Raw genomic sequence first — 14595 nt, 5'->3', positions numbered from 1 at the left:
TTGTCTTTTCATTCATATTTTCACATGTTATGACATTAAACGTAGGACAATTCCGTTTTAAGTTGTGGCGCCACAACAAGCATTGCATAGTACTCAAACTCAATAATAGATGGCGCTGTTCACGATAAAAAACATAAATACGCCGGACATTGTAACCTAAAAATAAATCTGATATATAAAACGCACTTAATATTCATCATTTAAAGCTCAAAATCGAGTGGTCGATGAAATTACATCTAGAACTAACCTGGTACTTCCTGATGGAGTCCGCCTGGTCCTTAGTGAGGTCGTGCGCGGGGGGACGCGGCGGTGCGTCCCGCGCCACCTCTCTGGGAGGGACCGCCGGCGCCGACGTCTTCGCAGTGCCGTTCACCTGGTGAGCAGATTGGGTAAATGGAAAATAGTGGCAATCGTTCAGAAAGGATTTTTGTCAGTGTTGCCAGTGCTATTTAATAATAAACATAATTTGTTAATTTGCTTACTGCTGAGGACTACACCAATAAACATTGTTAATAGACTGTCCAATGTAAAAAGAACAAATTGATATGTCTTTTAGTATTTTTAAAAATAGCAACACTCATTAAACTTTACGAAAAAAGTCTTGTTTTATTCCTTTCTGAATATAAAATATTATTCTAGACAACTTTCTAAGCTAGACCCCATAAAACAATATTTCAACATTCCTTACTTATAACTACGATTACAAAAGTTGCATAGACCCAATGTTTTCATGCACAAAATTACCCCATACACATTCATAAATGGTTAGGCATACAATTGTCTAGTATAAATCGCACAAAATCCTCTAAAAACATTTTACTTTCACACAAGAGTATATTAATTTATTCAGAAACAGAAAGTTGAAACGAAATGCCGTATTTGACTGTTTATATTTTGGTCATGACTGATTTTTAGAGGATTTGCGAAATGTCAAATTTCAAAAGGCTTCTTTAAATAGCTCATTTTAATTATTGTTAACCAAATCTATTTCACAAGAGAACAAATATAAGGTCAGGTGCCCTATTCCGTCTAAGGGGATATACATATCCGTCTTTTGTAATCACAGGCGTCCTAATCGAAGGACAGCTTTGATGGCTGTATAGGCAAATAGAGGATATTTTGGTTCTCTTACGTTTATGGCTATCGACGCTATCCTTCGAATAGAACGCCCGCAATTGCAAAATACGGATTCGCCCCTATATACGGAATAGGGCTTGACCTAATAAATAATATACAAATATTTTATAGATAGAAAAAAAACCTTCTGCAATTCGACATACAATACTTATAACTAAATACAAACACTACTTCAGATTTATAACCCTTAACAATTCTAAACCGGACCTGAAAAATGAAATATTTGTTAGTAAAAATATTATAATATGGACCAAAATATAACACATATATTACCGAATACAGATTGTAATAACTACCCCCTTATTCATAGACGTTATTTATCCAAGGACGGAGCATTGCTGTGATAACAAGTCTGTTTCTCAGCTTTGTTTATCTGACAGCTTGCTGTTTGTTCAGCTTTGTTTATCTGTCAGCCAACTAGATTCAAGTTGTATCTCAATTTTAGCCAATCACAACGGCCCTACGTCTACGCACTGCGAAGGCTGCCATGCCGTCAGCACTGAGAAACAGACTTGTTATCACAGCAATGCTCCGACCTTATATAAATAACGTCTATAAATAAGGGGGTTAATATTTACTAACTTCTTTTTATTTTTACTTATTTGCTTATTTATCATTACATTTCGGTCACAAGCACGAGTCATACATCTAGCTTTCCCAGTCTAGAGTTATATTGTACCCCAAACATTAAATAATAGAAACTTTGTGTTCAATACAATATCTAAACTAATATCATTGTTTGTCATATAAATTAATGTCTCCAATAAAAACTTTTGAGAGCATTAAGAACCCTTTCAGCAAAGTGTACAAACCCAAAAAATATGAATTTTAATAATTGAATCAAATTTTTGTTGGAACATCTTAAAAGCCTTTTAGAACACCCATGTCAGAAATAGTCAAATAGAAATATAATTGATATAATGTACCCCATAAGCACTTGGCTGAAGCTTAGAATATTTTGGCACCGTAGACAGAACAGCGTTGTGTGCAACAAGCGTGCATCATGGATAATGTTAATGCGTTTAATGATGGCTGTAACTTTGTTATTGTAATGAATTCTTCGCAGTTTTGAGTCACACTTAGGTATTGTCAACAGTACGTAGTGTAATAATAATGCACAATGTAGCGTAGAGATTGTTTGCTGAGTTATTTTAATATCATGATGTATTTTCTTTAAATAAATTACACCTAATACTGACTGCCTTAGGTATTGGCAACTTTATTCTTGGCATATCTCTAGGAATTAATTTGTGGTAATCACAGGTAATAGTTCTAGGTAGGCCCATGTTCAGCAGTGGACATCTTCCTCCAATCCTGACATGATGATGATGATGATGACAGATAATAGTATAATATTAATGTATAACTGTTTACCTCCGCGTCATCGTGTAATCACTAATCGCCACGCAAGTTGACGTTCATTGCATTTTTAATTACCAAATAGCTACGTACAAGAGAATATTATTTAATGTGAAGAAGAAATCTTAATGATTCTTATAAATATATTTTTTTCGTTTTCTATTATAGTAAAACGGCAGTAGTACTTATACTTAGAGTACTTAATAAATTAAACAATGAATTATAATAGGTTTTCAAACGCTTGACTTCATTGTTAAAATAAACTGGAGCGTAACATTACTTATCGCGGCGTAAAATGACGTAAGCCAAATATTTAATTTTACGTGTAAAATAAATGTTTCCACTAAATTGTGTAGGAGGTACACGCAATATCTAAGTGTTTTGTTTGGTTTCATTATTGAAGGGATATGACATTTGCAACCACAGAATAAGTCATTGGTTTCTTTGATTTTATTTACTCCTAATACAATGACACTATCACGTGACGTCGAATTTATAATGCTTACTATTAATCATTTGTAACTATTAATTCCATTCGAAGTCTATTCTAAGCAATGTAGATAAACAAACAATCAATCTAAACTGATTAAATTCTACCTTTCTAACATCCGCCACCATGTATTGTATGTAAGATATAACAGATTCACGCAATTACAACAGAATGGTACATATTTATCTACATTTCTAATACAATGCTAGTGAATATTCTTTATATCATTAGTGACAAAAGCGACATCAACAGTTTAATTTTAACAATATTCACTGCTAATAATCCTACATTTAACCACATTAGTCACCGTAAAGACGAAATCACCTGAACGTGACTATATAAAAATGTGATAAGAACTTCCGTCTATCTTATCAGGCGCATGACGAATTAATTATTGGCAACAAAACAGTAGCTAAGGAACGCCCTTGAGTGTATTAATTTACATTCAAGGCGTATCAATGAAATAGTAATGTAGGTCTCTCTATATACCTAAATCAGCGATAGCCTAGTTCGGAGTGGAGCGGATTGATGAGACGAAGTCTGCAGTTTCAAAACCAAGGACACGTGCCTCTGACGTTTCTCAAGTTATGTTTGTGCTCTCTGGGAATTATCGCTTGCTTTAACGGTGAAGGAAAACATCGTGAGGAAACCTGCATACCTAAGGTCTCTATAAGGACTGATATTATTATTATTATATTTATAAATCTGTTATTTACAAAATCATAGTTTAAAGAATATTATCGTCAGTGAAACTACTGACAATTATGAGATATTTGGATTTTCAACATTAAGATCGTACAATCAGATATTTTTATTTTTCTATTGAAGAAGAAGAACAGAAGTTTCTTTTAAGTACGCCATATTCCTGCGCGCGTCGACGTTCACTTAATATAAAAGACAACGCTTTGGTTATTTACTAAATAAATCCCACATCTCAGTTCATAGTCAATGTATGCAGAAGTTCAATTTAATAATGAGATCTGTAAATGTATATAAATGTGTAATGAATAATAAATGTTAATTAAAAAAAGCTTCAAATGTGCTTACACCGTTTTCTACACCGGTTCCTGTTAGTGTGTTAGTAGTTCCGACTATGATTGTTAGTAAATGTAGTGTTAATTCTAAATTGTTCACCTTTAGTTGAATGCTCAGCAATATTGGGTTTAAAATGCAAATTTTGGTATGGTCGGAATTATTATGTTATCTAAATAATGCCATACTTGGATCACATTAAAAGTGAACCACTAATATCAATTAGAACAATCATTTGACCAAATATTATAATTATTACACAATATCAACTAAAGGCCACAACTTCCATCCCCAATGAGACGCATGCGCAGATGTGCCCGTTACCTGGAACGCGACGCTCTTTCTGTCCACGGTACCGGGGTACTTGGGCGTGGTTTTGACGATTTGGACAAAGGTGTCGGGCACGTCGACCGCCACCTCCCGGCCGAGTAGCACCGGGGTGGTGTCGAACCCCGGAGGCAGCTTGTACGACGCGTACACCGCTTCCCGGATCAGGACAGAATCAGTCCGAGCTGAATACGTCACTCCCTCCCTGCAGTCAAGCAAAGAGTCTTCCCCGTTTGATATCAACAGTTGGATTTTATGATCACTGATGCTATGGGCGTTCGAGGCCACGGACTCCGACCTCTCCGAGTCTCCGCACTTGGCTGTCTCAGACGATCCTTTGCTCTTCTTGCTGCCGAAACTGGCTCCTGATCCGTCAGAGCTTTGCGGTAAGGAGAGCATCTCTATGGTGCTATTGTTCTTGAAGCTGCCGGAGCCATCGGAGCTGGGCCCGGAGACGTCGATGCTGTGCAGCACGGTGCTCTGCTTGCTGCCGAAGCTGGTGCCGGAGCCGCCGGAGGAGAGGAGAGGCTCCTCATCCCTGCAAGTCCGGAGGCGTACCTGCGGCGGGCGCGGCGGCGGGTAGCGCGGCGGCGTTTTGTTTCTCGCGATGAAGCTGTCCGGAACGTCCACCGCCATCTCGCGGTGGGGACCTGGAAACAACAGAGAAGGAACATTATGAATATGTAATATAAATATGTATATAAAAAAAAGGAATGGTGATTTATATGATGTCTCCAACTATTTGACTATTCCAAAAAAGACAGCAAAAAGCTGACACTGGACAGTACAGCACAGTTTTTTGTGTCTGTTCTTATCCCAATCTACCTAGCCTACGCTACAGCGAAAACCGTATAATGTCGTGTATTTTTTACAGACTATTATGTTATATGCAGGGTTCCTGCTGTAACGGGACATCTAATTACGGCAAAACATGATAAACATGGCTACTACAATGCCACGTCGGAATTATGGAAAAAAGTTACACAATAGACGATATATTGCACTTGTTTTGCAGCAATTGTCTTCTCAATTAGTAACGATTGTTAGCCTGTGTTGTAAATGCTATTAATGTCTTAGGGAGAGCCCTGATTAAAACAATAAAATCCCTGAACACATGTATTTTGTGGCGTATATAATTACGCAGTTCTTTATTTTCGATCAAAAAAAGAAATGGTGATTTGCTGGTGGTAGGATATATTTTATACCCTTCCGTATAGCGACCACCGTACACAAGGTGTTAAAACCCGCCATAGCGGCCCACCTAAGTATCGCGTTCCAGAATCAGCCTGTGTATACCCGGTTTCAACAGGCCGGCATAATTGTGTCGATTGTCGATAGACAATCATCTCCCGTCGCTCGACAATCTATTGGACCCCACTCCACTTACCACTAGGTGCAGTGAGGTCACTTTGCCGTGCACGTATTAAAGATAATACGTTACTATGCTATTGTAAATATTTGTGACAATTGCTACCGCTGCTTGGCGACAGAACTAAACAAAACCGTGATTCCTAACCAGCTTTAAAAACGTTAAATAATACTATGACATCGTCCTAACCCAGTACATTTGAAGTACAAATCATGTATGCACAGTTCCCTTGAATTTCAAATCAAAACCGTATGACAATGGCATTCTTGTTGATGTACACAGGCTTGAACAATAGTTCTTAGAGGGAAAGTTGCTTTAAATGTTTTTCGCTTAATTTCAATGGTCAATATGCCCCAGTAATTATAATTATGATTAGCCTACATATCGTGCTGCAAGTTATGAAATTTTTGCTGATTCAAATGAAAGCCGACGTAGAAGTTTCAAAGACGAATTGGTTAAATCATTGTTCTGTTTTTAAAGACTCCAATGAGGAATAGCACAAGCTTTTATATGTTATAAAAAGGGATTCGCAGACATTAATTTCAGGCAAAGCGTAAATGATTTGCCGCCTGGCATGGGAAAACCTAATTTAGATTATGACCTATTATAAGCTTTATTATCTAAAATTAGGTTATTGCCGCCCGACAAACTGCTATTTGGGAACTACCTCAGAAGTTCTCTATAAGAATTTTGAGGGTATGTGAAGTCTACTAAACCGCACTAGGCCAGCGTGGTGAACTAAGGCCTAATCCCTCTCAGTAGTAAAGGGGGCCCGTGCCCAGCAGTTGGACAGTATATAATACAGGGCTGATGAAACTGCTATTTGTTAAAACTTACTAATATAGCAAAGCGGTGATTAATTGAAACGAATATTTCTACAAAACAGTACATCGCATAAAGATCCCTACAGACACTAATTACATGAAATGAATACCAGCTATACGAAGTCATTGGGTCAGGCATAATTAGCACATAATCACGTGTTTCCACTACGGTTTCTTGGAATTGCAATATAAGCCAGTAATCTGCGTAGTAATAGAATTTAAGTAGATGGTAAATTTTGTATAATATTTAAGTGATTGCAGTCACTCAATTTTTCATACTGTCAAAGAGCATCATACAAACATACTATGTATATTCTGGCTAAAAGGACCTTTTATAATATTGCAGGAATTTTGAGTGAATAGTGAAGATTGTTATCTGATCTCTCAGGTGACGAGCGCGTACCGACAACCCTTCTAAAGTCATTCACATCAACAATACATATATATTTATGTTAGTAGTCATAAATATGTGTGGTGTAGTTGTATTACAGTACGCCTGCTGTGCGAGGTCTTGGGTTCGATCCCGAGTCATGGAGTAATTTTGTTTTTTTTCTACTCAGTATTAGCCCGGAGTCTGGAAATTGTCCCCGATATGGCGATAGGCTCTTCCCACCCCCTATCCCACCATGGGACGGGATACACACGGCATAAAGTGGGTACACCAGTTGCGCCTCTGTTTAACACTTAAGGGATAAAAGCACGATTTTGTGTGTGTTTCATGTAACTATTTTCTTCCTATTTCACCGAAAAAGTCATTCAAGATCTTCAGCACATTACGTTAAAGAGGAAGAGAAAGATATCAGACAATCTACACAACATAAAATATAAATAGTTTTTCCGTATAACTTTCTAATGATGGAGGAATAATGTTTATAACCCGCATGGCATTCACTTGCATCCATTTCCAATGTTATTTTTATCTGCAATTGTGGAATTTTCACCTTGAGCTCTTTTGGTAAAGACCAATAATATATTAAAAAAATATTTGTATGGCGCGATTGTGATGAACCGAATACGAGGGGCTCTGGGTTCGATCTCTGCAATATACTAACCTTATTCATAAACATTATTTATCTAAGGACGGGAGCATTAATGTGATAACAAGTTTGTTTCTCAGCTCTGTTTATCTGACAGCTTGCTATTTGTTCAGCTTTGTTTATCTGACAGCCAACTAGATTAAAATTGTATTTCAATATTAACCAATCACAACCGCCCTATGTCTACGCACTGCGAAGGCTGCCATGCCGTCAGCACTGAGAAACAGACTTGTTATCACAGCAAGGCTCCGTCCTTAGATAAATAACGCTATGAATAAGGGGGTACATTTTTAGTCAGTAATGTTATGATCAGTCAATATTTAATCTCATGTTGTGGAAGTAAAATATTTCGCGTTAAATTTAACAAACGATCGACCTGCTTTTAATATACATTTATAAATACCGGCATTTTTCCGTACTAATAAAGCATGCATCTTGAAGAGCTCAGTACACAGAACCATGCTACATAATTAAGCAAACACGCAAGTAAAAAATCCAAATAGAATTTAATTATAGGAATATTTCGGATGGTTCTTCCTAACTTTTTGTTCTATTGTTTGTTGAAGGTCAGGTCGCGTGAGGTAACTCCTTTCATTGTTAGTTTTATGAACGTGGAAATAACGATTTGTGCAATTAGATTAGGTTTTATTACCTACAGATTACAGATTTAAGAGTCTTCTGCTAGAGATATAAGCAGGGTCTTTTTATAGCGTAAGGTGAATAAAGGAAGTTTTTTGATAAGACGAGCATGCCACTCGCCCGACAGTAAGCGATACGACCGCCCATAAACAGTACCAACACCATACAGAAATTGGTGTTACAAAATATTGCGTAGCACTCAACGGCGCTAGTCAATGCGACATAAGATGTTAGGCCTCATAATTCCCAATAATTACGCTGGCTATAATTTACTTAAAATCGGAACATAACAGTACATCAGTGGAGAAGGGTGTCTTCTTCCGAAAAAGAACCCAACATAACACATAGGACGGCACCGAACCTTCGAATGTCAGATATCTAAAATTCTCAGTAAAGGCCAGGTCAAAAGTACCTGGAACCGGCGGAAATGCATGAAGAAATTAATGAAGGTGGAGGAAGCGCGAGAAGTATGCCAGAATCGTGCAATGTGGCAATCCATAGTCCCTGCCTACCCCTATGGGATAGAGACGTGATACTATGTATGTATGTATAACACATAGGTACTACTAATATGATTTTACATAAGTTACAAAAGGGAAGCCGTCAAGAATCAAGATATATTGGCCCTTCGCCACTGCAATACATCGACACTGTTGCAAAATTGAAAATAATAAGAATGCTTGGTTGCTGTGGATAGTTGCAAACAGCACTGGACTGCGGATAGGAAGGGTTTAAGTTCGAATCCTAGGATTCCCATTCGGATTTTCTCACTATACACGAGATTATCCAAAATGAACAATAAGGCCCGTGCCCAGCAGTAGGAATCATATAAATAGGGCAGGTATTATCAACAGACATTTCTCTCATCAAATTACAAAGCGTGAACACCGTTTAGAAACGTGGGTGCAGCCGTTCCACCTCTGCTTTCCCCCCGGGAATACAAGCGTGACGGTGCCGGTAGATTTATTAGCAAAGTACTTTACAACAGGTTGCTGTTAGAAAAGGCAGGTTAGAAAATACGCTGGTTAATTTAAAATTTTAAAATATTCACATATAACGCATCCGATGCTTTATAGTAAGCACAGTGAATTGTTATTTGATTATAACATGTTTTAAGCTGTGAAATATTATTTCATAGTTTAAGAGAATTTATTTATTTAGCACTTCATAGACAAAAGTGTACGGGCGGACTTAATGCCATAGGCATTCTCTACCAGTCAATTCTGATAATAACACAGAGAAGTATGTTTACAACTGCCTTTATTCTGCTAATATGGAGTGCGCAACTTACTTCCAGAATAACTCAAGATAGAGTCCCGAGCATATTATGTTAGAAAACACTGGTGGTAGGTCTCTCATATGTGAGAGTCCACCTGGGTTGGTACCATCGCTATGTCTATTTCTGCAGCCATGCAACAGTGTTTAGTCACTGTTGTGTTCCGGTAAAGGACATTGTAGCCAGTGTAACTACTGGAATCAGACTTAACATCTCATGTCTCAGGATGGCGAGCGCAGTGGAATATCAAACTATATTTTGTAATTAAAAGTGTTAGATGGTGATTTAACTGTTTATGGACGGTTGTATCGCTTACCATCAGGCGAACGGCAAGCTCGTGACGTCATTCAAAGCAACAAAAATTGCCCGGTCTAAAATAGCGACCTAGGCTTTTTAAAACCACATTGTTTATAAGAATAGAACCCAATACTGACCGGTGTCGGAGGTGAGCGAGAGCATAGTGAGCATGTCTTTGTCGTCATCCGGCGGCGGACACTTCTCCTCGTCAGCGCCCACCACCACGATGCTGGAGCCGGACCGCATGCGGGGCCTGGAACGTTATGCAATCTAGTTAGACAAAAATTTACTAATCAAGCATAACATTAGTATATAGAAATAAAGTGCAGACGTGACAAATAACAATAAAAAAAAACTATTTTTCGGATTTTTTATTAATGCTCTAAATTTCATGACACTGTGAGCTCATTCAGCGGAGATCGGACGTCAACAGCTAAAAAAAACTGTATTTTTATAAAATGTAGGTAGATATCGTAACTTTGACTTTTGACGACCAATGTTCACCGTGATCTTAAAGGTTGTAAGTCTCCGAAACGTGAGGAGAAAAATTATAATATAAAACCGCGAAAAATCCTAAAAATAATTTTATTTCAATATCTAACATAAGAAACCATTTTGACAAATAACAAATTATTTTTTGTTAATTTCTTGATGGTAAATCCACGTGGGTTGCCATAACGAGCTTCGTACCTAATCAAAGATTATTATGTCACGCGTCTTACGACGATTCAATAGATTAACTATTTAAAATATATATAAAATAAAATTACACCAGTATAAAACAAATTATTCCAAGCGACAAATAACCCCAAAATTACAAACGAATATTATACAATAATTTTCAATTTTTTTTAACCCTGTAAACAGATATAATTCGTCAGCGGATATGAAACACATCGTCAACAATTTTAATGTGGGACATATAAGGTAATATAATTCTGTGCGTGAAGGAAACGCATCCGTTTTATATGAATGGAGGACGGACAGACGGACAGTGGTAGGTCGGGGCAACGATGCGTGTAGAACGTCTCGGGAGAATAAAGGCTGTCGCACATTGCGATGTTTATAATAATAATAATATCAGCCCTGTATTAAATATTGTCCCACTGTTGGGCACGGGCCTCCTCTACTACTGAGAAGAATTAGGCCTTGCGATGGTTGCTTAATGGTAATGCTACACTTGACATATTTGTCAATATATTTATTACCAATGGCCATTTTTATTAGTTGTTTAATCGAATTAATGTTTTTCTCTCCTTTAATTATACTGGGTTATTTGAAAATAACTTTACAGCAAGCGTTTTTCTTTATACGTGTTCTACGTTCTGTCTACAATAATAGGGGACCGGACAGGTATTACCAAAACCTGAAATTCAGTTTAAAGTAAAGTTTGTAATATTAAAAATATTATCTCATATTTGTTTTGTAAAGAGATGTGATTTGTATTTTTAAATCAATAAATAAAATACAATAATTATAATATTTTTAGTCTATTCTTTACGGCAAATGAATCACCAATCACGGCGCATGACGTCACACGTGGGTAAAATGTAAACAAACAGACGTCATCTGGATGTCATACCGCGCAGAACTGCTCTAATAATTAATATTAATTTATACGGGACGTTGTTACTATCTTCCAGCTTAACGTTTACAGATTGTTTAACCGTTAATCATAATGGACCGCAAAAAATATCTTTGGTGCGATGTACCTGAATGTAATAATACTTCTATATCTTTACCAAACAAATTATTTATTGATGTACCACGAAAAGCAGATATACGAATAAAGTGGTTGCAGTTAGCAAGACGAACCCACGACGGAATATCTGCAGACTCACCGATTTAGTTCTGTGAGGATCACTTTGATGTAAGTAAATAAAAAATAGTGTTTCGGTTTAAAATAAATCGATGAATATTTCAATTAATTAAATCATTTGTACACCCAGGGAGGTTATGGTTATGAGATGTATTTATTTATGTTTTAGCTGCCACATGATATGGAATAGAATATTAATTTATATAGAATTCTGATTGTTACACAGTAACCTGAGATTGCCTGAGATTAACACGGTCTATGCAGTGTTGCTAGATCATAATTTCTCTTTACCCTAGGATTATTTGGAATTTAAAATTTTACCCTTAAACCAATCATAAATAATTCGGTACTTTTTTCTATATCCTTATCTATGCAGACGCCACTTTCTTCACTTCCACTTCAATAATTATTAATTTAATTATCTCAATTTATTAGGAACAACTAGCTGTACACGAAAATTGTATTGAATAAAAAATTATAATTGTTTCATGGCCTACAATTTTTGTAGGAAACATCTTTTTCTAAGCTCAATATTTATTACAATACCGTGAAAAATAGCTTTAATACCTTAACTCGTAGAATTACCCCAAAATTACCAAAAAAATACCCTGCTGATTCAGTTTTACCCTAAATCTAGGGTAAATAACCCTAATCTGGCATTATTGAATCACTGTTCAAATGACAAGACTTGTCAAGTTGCTTTATCCACGTATGACGTCACACGAGACGAAATGACATAATGTAGCGTTTGCGCGGGAATTATAGCTATTTAACATTTAGGCATGGTTTTATGTACTTTTTAAGCTATATTTGTGCGAAATACTATTTTTCTTGGCTATTTATATCCACAATGATCAATTTAAAACACCTTCTGAAAATTTGTCCGGTCCCCTATTATGCCTAACGAGCATATTTTCTCCAATGCTATGCGTTGCTAAATCCAATGTGCATATACCTTTAAATATTTATTCACCTGTCTAGTAACAGTTTTATAACCAAGACGGCACTTGTAAAGAAAGTAAAACGTAATTTTACGATCACTGACATAGAGTCCATTATTGCGTAATTTTATTTGCAATATAGCTTCCGTTTCAAACGTAAGAAAATTGACAATGAACTGCCCAAAGTACAATGACCTTAATAAAAAATGTATAAACTAATACCATATAAGTAAAACAATTCAACACAGGATATGAAACATTAAGTACTACGCCGAAATGATCAAAATAATTCTAACTAATCGTCCATAACTAACAAACAAAAAATATATTTGTTTTGACCATTTCAAAACGCAGTTTTATCGTTCCATATTTGATTTGAGTTTTATTTTTACGGCTGAATGGCTTAGGTCATTGTTACTCGTTCGACCGGACAAATGTACTAAACAAAACCTATTTTTCAACTCAAAACTGCTATAAATACGAGTATTGTCTAGTGTTCTGGTAGATAAATTTAAATAATATCAAAATTTATATTCATCTACGGTATTGCTCTTGACTCTGAAAGGTATAACCTTTCTTCCTTAAAGCGTTAAACCTTTTTTTCTTATTGGTTTGAATGACGAGACGAGCTTGCCGTTCGCTTGATGGTAAGCGATACGACCGCCCATAAACAGTAGAAACACCATCCAACACCGTGAATTATAAAGTATTGTTTGGTATTCCACTGCGCTCGCGCTCCTGAGATATGAGTCCTTAAGTTTCATTACGTCCAATAATTACACTGGCTACAATGTCCTTCAAAGCGGAACACAAAAGTGACGACACTCTACTGCTTGGCGGCAGAAATATTGAGGTGGGATATACTCAGGCGGACTCTCACATATGAGAGACCTACCGCCACTAGTTGAACCTAATCCATCCACAAAAGTTATAGTAAATGTTAATTACGAATAATATTGAGATATCTTGTAACCAGACATTTGTAAAATTGTCTGGTGCGCTACGTCCACTGCACTGACTCAATTCAAAACTACAGGGTAGAAAGACAGCAGTACATATAAATGTCAGATCGCCGTTTGAACACATTTTCTATAGAATTCTCAAACAGTTACACACTGCAACAGTTATAACTCCGTTCGCGGTAAGAATTACTGATAGCGGTATACCCAGTCTGTTATGAAAAACTGTCACTTATTACATACTTGCGTCAAATCGCGACTTTGCCCGCGTTACGTTCCATTTCTAGGGTACAATATAGTCTAGCCTAGCCTTAGATAACTATAATTTTATTAGTGAAAGATTTGACAAAAATGACTACAATTGGTCTTGAACTAAATAATTGTAAAATGAAGAAATAATATCACACAAATAGAATTTAACCTTAAGAAGGCGTGATCATTTCTACACATAGAAATAATAAAAATATCCCGGTAAACGTTTGTACCGGAAAACGGCGCCGGATCGCCGTGACCCATATCGGATTCCGGATTTCCCTACAACCCCATCTACCACTTTGTATGCAAATCATCTCGCCGTTACTCAAAAAATCTTGTAAATACTTTTGGATGTGGTGGTTTTTCTTATAACCGATCTGGGTAATGCGAGAAAGGTGCGGTGAATAACTTGAATCGCCCATCATTAGTAACGTACCCTGAGCAATAAATTAACGCCATATTTTTATAGTTAAAGTAATTATTTCGACTAAGTAAATTGTTGTAGAAGCAGTTGTACAAGACTTTTCTAAAGTTATGACTGTATTCTTTGTGAGTTATCGCTTGTTTTAACTGTGAAGAAAACCTGTACCTGAGAAATTCTCCATAATACTCGGAAATAGAATATACTGAAGCCTAAACCTAGTAGAGGAAACCCGTACCCAGCACAGGACAGTATATAATACAAAGCTGACATTATTATACATTGTGTATGGTTTCAATATGATAAGCGCCTCATAAGCGTATTTGGAAGTAAAGTACGGCAGCGTGAATATTGTGCGCGCGTGTAAAGTTAGAAAAGTAAAGCGCGTAACCATGGTAACGGCAAACATAAAA

The 14595-nt window shown here is 36.6% G+C and overlaps 1 protein-coding gene across 1 annotated transcript; it reads right to left on the bottom strand.

Moving 5' to 3' along the window:
- Positions 1-247: 247 nt before the first annotated feature.
- On the bottom strand, positions 248-10040 carry LOC119192466 (the record flags this gene model as incomplete). Its single annotated transcript, XM_037446282.1, has 3 exons — positions 248-373; positions 4343-4995; positions 9925-10040. Coding segments are annotated over 3 exons (895 nt in total), but the record flags the coding sequence as incomplete, so codon positions are not given.
- Between the last annotated feature and the right edge of the window lie 4555 nt (positions 10041-14595).

Source organism: Manduca sexta, unplaced genomic scaffold (assembly GCF_014839805.1).
Source record: "Manduca sexta isolate Smith_Timp_Sample1 unplaced genomic scaffold, JHU_Msex_v1.0 HiC_scaffold_2814, whole genome shotgun sequence".
In the NCBI taxonomy this organism is placed as follows: Eukaryota; Metazoa; Arthropoda; class Insecta; order Lepidoptera; family Sphingidae; genus Manduca; species Manduca sexta.
Note: the sequence above shows the minus strand (reverse complement) of the source record. Positions and strands in the feature narration are given on the sequence as shown.